Source organism: Cebus imitator, unplaced genomic scaffold (assembly GCF_001604975.1).
Source record: "Cebus imitator isolate Cc_AM_T3 unplaced genomic scaffold, Cebus_imitator-1.0 Scaffold404, whole genome shotgun sequence".
Classification (NCBI taxonomy): Eukaryota; Metazoa; Chordata; class Mammalia; order Primates; family Cebidae; genus Cebus; species Cebus imitator.
The window spans coordinates 791,583-798,574 of record NW_016107719.1 but is presented as its reverse complement, the minus strand read 5'-3'; the positions used below and the strand labels follow the sequence as shown (position 1 = coordinate 798,574).

The 6,992-nt window shown below is 50.6% G+C and overlaps 1 protein-coding gene across 1 annotated transcript in view; it reads right to left on the bottom strand.

The window, feature by feature from the left end:
• Window positions 1-2,819: 2,819 nt before the first annotated feature.
• The window catches only part of LOC108289480 (pyridoxal phosphatase), a 10,480-nt gene continuing 6,307 nt past the window's right edge, over window positions 2,820-6,992 (bottom strand). Inside the window, exon 2 of the mRNA XM_017508943.2 lies at window positions 2,820-3,897. Coding sequence (XP_017364432.1) covers window positions 3,581-3,897 — 317 coding nt within the window. The 3' untranslated portion in view covers window positions 2,820-3,580. The remainder of the gene's footprint in view (window positions 3,898-6,992) is intronic.

Here is a 6,992-nt window from a genome sequence, read left to right as displayed (position 1 = left end):
GTGAGCCGAGATCGTGCCATTGCACTCCAGCCTGGGTAACAAGAGTGAAACTCCGTCTCAAAAATAAATAAATAAAAATAAAAACAAAACAAAAACAACAACAAAGAAGTCTGCAGTTGAGAGTTTCTATAGCAGACTTTACATAGCGGTAGCTCAATAAAATCATCAAACACCTAGGTTCTCGTGTAATCCCGGACTGTGGCTGTATAGGCTGTCCTTCCGCTTAGGTTATACAAGCTGAAGAATTTTCGGTGAACCGCGTTAGCATCTGTAACATACTCTCAAATGGTTCCGTAAACAAGCTGGGCACAGTGACTCATGCCTGTAATCTCAGTGCTTTGGAAGGCTAAGGCAGGAAGACTGCTGAGCCCAGGAGACGTGGGCTGTAGTGGGCTAAGATTGGCATCAATATGATGACCTCTTGGGGGAGGCAACCACTAGGTTGCCTAAGGAGGAGCGAACTGGCCCAGGTCAGAAACAGAGCATGTCAAAACTCCCACAATGATCAGTAGTGGGATCCTTCCTGTGAACAGCCAGTGAGCTCCAGCCTGGGCAACATAGTGAGACCCTGTCTCTAGAAGAAAACAAAACAAAACAAAAAGGAGACCCCGTCTCAACAACAAAAAAATGTTTTAAAAATTAGCTGGGTGTGGCAGCACATGCCTGTGCTAGCTACTCAGGAAGCTGAGGCAGGAGGATCACTTGAACCCAGCAGTTAGAGGCTGTAGTGAGCTGTGGCCATGCCACTACACTCTACACTTAGCGAGAGTGAGACCATCTCTAAAACAGTAACCAAAGGTAAACATATATAAAGCAATTAAGCAAACTGGGCAAATACTAACAACTGGTAAATTGAGGTGAAGGATGTAGGGGTATTCATTGTGTTATCCTTGCACCTTTTCTATTAATTTTAAACTTTTCTAAATTACAAGTTGGGGAAAAACAAACCCAACAAGTTCTTCCAGTCTTTCTGCTCTGCTACCTGCAGCAGGGTCACCTGTAAATGCTCGGCCAGACCTCCTGATCACAGAATGGCTGCAACTGCTCCCAGCACCACACCCAAAGCCAAGAGTGACTCCTTCCTCTATGTCCTTTACAAGTGAGGCAAACATTACCAGAACTCCCTTCATGTTTCATTGGTCAGAAGAGTAGCCAATCACTGACCCTGAAGACTCAAATTACTGTGATTGGTTCACACTCAAGCTTTACACTCATTAGGACTTAGTGCTCAGAGGCCAAGGACAGTGGGTCACCGCTGTAATCCCAGCACTTTGGGAGGCCAAACACTTGAGGTCAGGAGTTTGAGACTAGCCTGGTCAACATGGTGAAACCCCACCTCTACTCAAAATACAAAAATTAACCAGGTGTGATGGCAGGTGCCTGTCATCCCAGCTACTCGGGAGGCTGAGACAGGAGAATCACTTGAACCCGGAGGTGGAGGTTACAGTGAGCCAAGATCACACCACTGTACTCTCTTGCTCCGTCTCAAAAAAAAGAAAAACAAAGAGCGCCTGATGTGGTGGCTCACACCTGTAATCCCAGCACTTTGGGAGGCCAAGGCAGGTGGATCATGATTCAGGAGTTTGAGTCCAGCCTGGCCAACATGGTGAAACCCTATCTCTACTAAAAATCCTCAAAACAAAAAAAAAAAAAAAAAAAAAAAAAAAAAAAAAAAAAAAAAAAAAAAAAAAAAAGGAGCATCAAAAAAAAAAAAAAAAAAAAAAAAAAAAAAAAAAGGAGCATCTCCCCTGGGCTTCCTGAGGTTTGAGACCTCCTCTTCCATCTTCCATCTTCCCGTCTCCCTCTCAGTGTCTCCGGCGTCCTACAGTCAGCCAACACATGTTCAAATCCCGCATAAGGCGAGCACTGTCCAGCTGTGCACCCTCGGTAAGTTAACATCACACTTCTGACCCCCAATTTCCTGTTGTAAAGGAATAATTCAAACCTGCCAGGTTTTCCAAAGCACTGCAGTCAGTCAGTATACAAAGACTCAGCAACGTATAAAGCACTCTTGACTCAAGGTATCACCGTACACGGAAGACACTGTGGAATAGGAATGGGTCATTTCATGCAGGGAAGAATGTGGTGGGCCAGCTCCAGGGAGAGCAGGTTCCGACAGGGGGTCTGCCTCCCTCCCCAAGCACAGACTCGAACACGTGAACACTCCCACTCGCAATTTATTAAGTACGGGAGGACAGGTCACAACAGGGGTGGGGGTGGTGGGGAAGGCCCAGCCCCCACCCACCATCACTGGCACACAGTAATAAATAAATAGCCGGGAGTGGGCATGGGAGAGGGGTGGTAATGCAAACACTGACCTCGAGGGGGGACACAAAAGCCCCCATTCCCAGCTGTGGCCATCAACACTGGACGGGTGCCATGACCAGGAAAGGGCGGGGCTAGGCCACAGAAGCCCCAGAGCATCAGTCTTTATGGAGGAGGGGTGTCTTCAGGACGTGGACCACTCTTATTCTATTTATTTATTTATTTATTTTTTGAGACGGAGTTTCACTCTTGTTACCCAGGCTGGAGTGCAATGGCTCGATCTCGGCTCACCGCAACCTCCGTCTCCTGGGTTCAAGCAATTCTCCTGCCTCAGCCTCCCGAGTAGCTGGGATTACAGGCGTACACCACCAGGCCCAGCTAATTTTTTGTATTTTTAGTAGAGACGGGGTTTCACCGTGTTGACCGGATGGTCTCGATCTCTTGACCTCGTGATCCACCCNGGATGGTCTCGATCTCTTGACCTCGTGATCCACCCGCCTCGGCCTCCCAAAGTGCTGGGATTATAGGCGTGAGCCACAGCGCCCGGCCTGGACCACTCTTATTTACTGACTGAAAAAAACCTGGACCCCTAGCTGGTCCTGTCACACCCAGATTATCAAAGGGCCACTGTCTTGCAGACTTCTGGATTGTTCTGTTGAGGATCTAAAAGATCACTCACTGAATCACTAATACTTGGGGTCCCAATGGGTCCACCCAGGGACCTAGGACATGTGAGGGTCACTGTCACTGAGGCTTCAGATTGGTCCACTCAGGCTCCAGGACATGAAAGGGTCACATTACTTAGGAGCCTAAATTGGTACCCTACAGGACTCAACATCAATGAGTCACTGTCACTTTGCCTTTGGATTGGTCCACTCAGGACAATAAGGGTTGTGGTTACCTAGACCTCTCGTTAACAAGGACCCAAGGGCCAGGACCTGAGGGGCGGGGAGAGCTCTAGAAGCCCCAGGGAAGCAGGAGAAAACTAAGTGCTCAGGGCTGGAGAAAATCTTCAGGGGGCACCAGAGCCCAGATTTCAAGGAGGAGAGGTGACAGGGCAGGAAATAAGGCCACCTGGCTGGATCAGGCCAAGATGAACCCGTAGGAGACCAGCTTCTGGGATAGCAAAGAATGCCCGGCCACTGCTGGGAGGGGACTGCAAGGGCTCTCAAACCTTCCCTGGGTCCGAGCCCCACCCCGGTGCAGAACTGGGTGAAGGAGCCGGTGGTGCCTGACACAGCTTGTGACCCATCGCCTCCACCTACGGGATCAGGGAGCGGGGAGGGGTGGGCCTGTGGCTGCAGGTGCAGTGGGCTCAGTCCTCCAACCCCTCCATCAAGTCTGCGATGCTCTCCACATAGTAATGGGGCACGAGGTCGTGCTGGCCGGCTGCCAGGTAGGCCTGGGCCTCTTCTAGGCGGGAGACTCCTGTGAGTGTGAGCACGGTGGTCATGCCGCAGCGGTGGCCGAAGAGGATGTCGGTCTCCAGGCGGTCACCCACCATGAGCGTGCGTGCGGGGTCCATGCTGAAGTTCTCCGTGATGCACTCGAACATGTAGGGGCTGGGCTTGCCCACCACCAGGGCCTGGCGTCCCGAGGCCGTCTCCACTGCAGCGGCCAGGCTCCCGGTGCCTGTAGGGAGATGGAGACGCAGTCAGCCGGAGGGCAGCAGGGACAGCATCAGGCCCTGAAACTGAAGTCCAGGGAGGCAGATTGGCACCAGGGCAAAATTAGCTGCAGACATGAGCCAGAGAGCCCACTTCCGAGTCAGTGCAGTGGCTAAGGGTAGAGGTAGCAGCCAGATGCCTGCGTCTAGACTCCATCTCCAACGTTCTGGGCAGGCTAGTTCAGTGCTTGGTGCCTCAGTTTCCCCATCTCTAATATGGGATGTCCGCGGCACTTATCTCATGCAGGTATTTGAGGACGGGTGGAGCTACTGCAGGTCAACAGGGCCTGGCTCGGTCAGTCCCGCCAGAGGCTCGCGATTTCACCCTACAGCTGTGGGCCTTCAGGCAAACCACTCAACCACCCACCGAGTTTCTCCGGACTCCTGTGAAAGCGGAATCCAAGGAGCGCCTACCTCCAAAGGGGTGCTGGGCATCACAGGGGCAAGTGCTTTGTAAATGGAACAGCACTTAACAAACAGCAGTTGTGGTTCCTGCTGCAAAATTCATGCGCCTGGCGTCAGAAACTGGCAGGGCCCTCTGGAACACAGCAGGGCACAGAAATATTTGCACCTCTGACCCAGTCCGCCTCCCCTTGGGAAAGTGATCACAAGAAGAGAATTCCAACTGGAGACAAAAAGCTGCAGGCTAGAAGATGTCTGGGGCTGCAGTAACTAATTTTCTTTTTTTTTCAGTAACTAATAAGCCAAACTGTGGAACACGCCCAAGTGTCAGACAATGGGAGGACTGTTGAGGACTAAAAGCAGTTCTGTCTCCCAGCCCTGTACCATCCTGCCTCACACAGTAAGTCCACTGTGCCTGCCCCACAGACATGTCTTTGTGCCAGAACATTCTGCCTTCACGATAATGTCCCTGAACAAATGATGACGATAATCACCATTTACTAAGCATATTCTAAACTGCCTGGCCTGTGCCGGGTGTTTATGGAAGCCCATTTTACAGATGAGAACGCCAAGGCTCAGGGACGTTAAGTGAACTGCCCAGGGCTGCACAGCTTCCTAAGTGGTAGCAAAAAGATTTGCATTCAGGTGGGTCCAACCCAGCTCTGACCTGGGGGTACAGACTGTTTCGTTGCAGGACTTTTGTGAGCTGGCTGTTAAAGGAAGGTACTATTAAAAGTCAACTTCTGGCCGGGTACAGTGGCCATGCCTGTAATCCCAACACTTTAGGAAGCACAAGAGGAAGACTGCTTGAGCACAGTTCAAGCAATTCAGGTTTCAAGACCAGCCTGGGCAACACAGAAAGACCCCATCTCTACTTAAATAAATATACATATATATATATATATATATATATATTTTTTAAAGAGTTGGTGGGGTGCAGTGGCTCACACCTGTAATCCCAGCACTTTGGGAGGCTGAGGCGGGCAGACCAGCCTGACCAGCATGGTGAAACCCCATGTCTACTAAAAATACAAAAATTAGCTAGGTGCAGGCTGGGCATGGTGGCTCACGCCTGTAATCCAAGCACTCTGGAGGCCAAGGCGGGCGGATCACCTGAGGTCGGGAGTTCAAGACGAGCCTGACCAACATGATGAAACCCCTGTCTTAAAAAAAAAATGAGCCAGGTGCAGTGGCGCATGCCTGTAATCCCAGTTACTCGGGAGGCTGAGGCAGGAGAATTACTTAAGCCTAGGAGGCGGAGGCTGCAGTGAGACGAGATCTCGCCACTGCAGCACTCCAGACTGGGTGACAGAGCAAGATTCCATCTGGAAAAAAAAAAAAAAAAAAAAAAATCAACTTATTCCAGGCACAGTTACTTTTAAAATAGATAAGCAAATAAATAAAAGGCCCAGCTTGGGCAACACCACAAAACCCTGTCTCTACAAAAAAAACCCAAAACCAAAAAACAACAACAACAACAAAACTGGTCTTTGTGACGCCGACCCCCTAGTCAGGGCGGTCTTCACTGCTGTCATCTTGCAAATTCAGCCCTGCAGGGGAGGCAGGAGCAACAGGAGGCCCCTCCATTGTGGAGGGTTCAAGACAACAGCAGGTGGCAGCAGAGGCTAATTGGCAGTGGTCAGTGTGTGTGGACGTGTTAATAACCCCCACTGAGGGCGTGGACTTGAGTGCGGTGGCGCCATCTCGGCTCACCGCAACCACCGCCTCTTGAGTTCAAGCGATTCTTCTGTTTCAGCCTCCCAAGTAGCTGAGACTACAGGTGCATGCCACCACAGCCAGCTAAGTTTTGTATTTTTAGTAGAGATGGGGTTTCACCCTCTTGGCCAGGGTGGTCTTGCTCTCTTGACCTCGTGATCCGCCTGCCTCAACCTCCCAAAGTGCTGGGATTACAGGTGTGAGCCACGTCGCCCAGCTGACCCAGATAGTCATTGATATTAAATCCTGGGGGTACAGGATGGTATTGAGTGAAGAGAAGTAGACACAAGATTATGGTGAGGGGCAGTGGTATACAACTGTAGTCCTAGCTACTCAGGAGGCTGAGGCAGGAGGATTGCTTGAGCCCAGGAGATTGAGGTTAAAGTGAGCTGTGATCATGCAGCTGCACTTCAGCCTGGGTGACAAAGTGAGACCCTGTCTCAAAAAAAAAAAAGCCAACTTATGGCTGGGCGCGGTGGCTCATGCCTGTAATCCTAGCACTTTGGGAGGGTCAAGGTGGGTGGATCACCTGAAGTCAGGAGTTCGAGACCAGCCTGACCAACATGGAGAAACCCCATCTCTACTAAAAATACAAAATTAGCTGGGCATGGTGGCACATGCTTGTAATCCCAGCTACTCCAAAGGCTGAGACAGGAGAATTGCTTGAACATGGGAGGTGGCGGCTACAGTGAGCTGAAACTGTGCCATTGTACTCCAGCCTGGGCAATAAGAGTGAAACTCCATCTCGATAAAAACAAAAATTTTTTTTTTTCTTGAGACGGAGTTTCGCTCTTGTTACCCAGGCTGGAGTGCAATGGCGCGATCTCGGCTCACCACAACCTCCGCCTCCTGGGTTCAGGCAATTCTCCTGCCTCAGCCTCCTGAGTAGCTGGGATTACAGGCACGCGCCACCATGCCCAGCTAATTTTTGTATTTTTAGTAG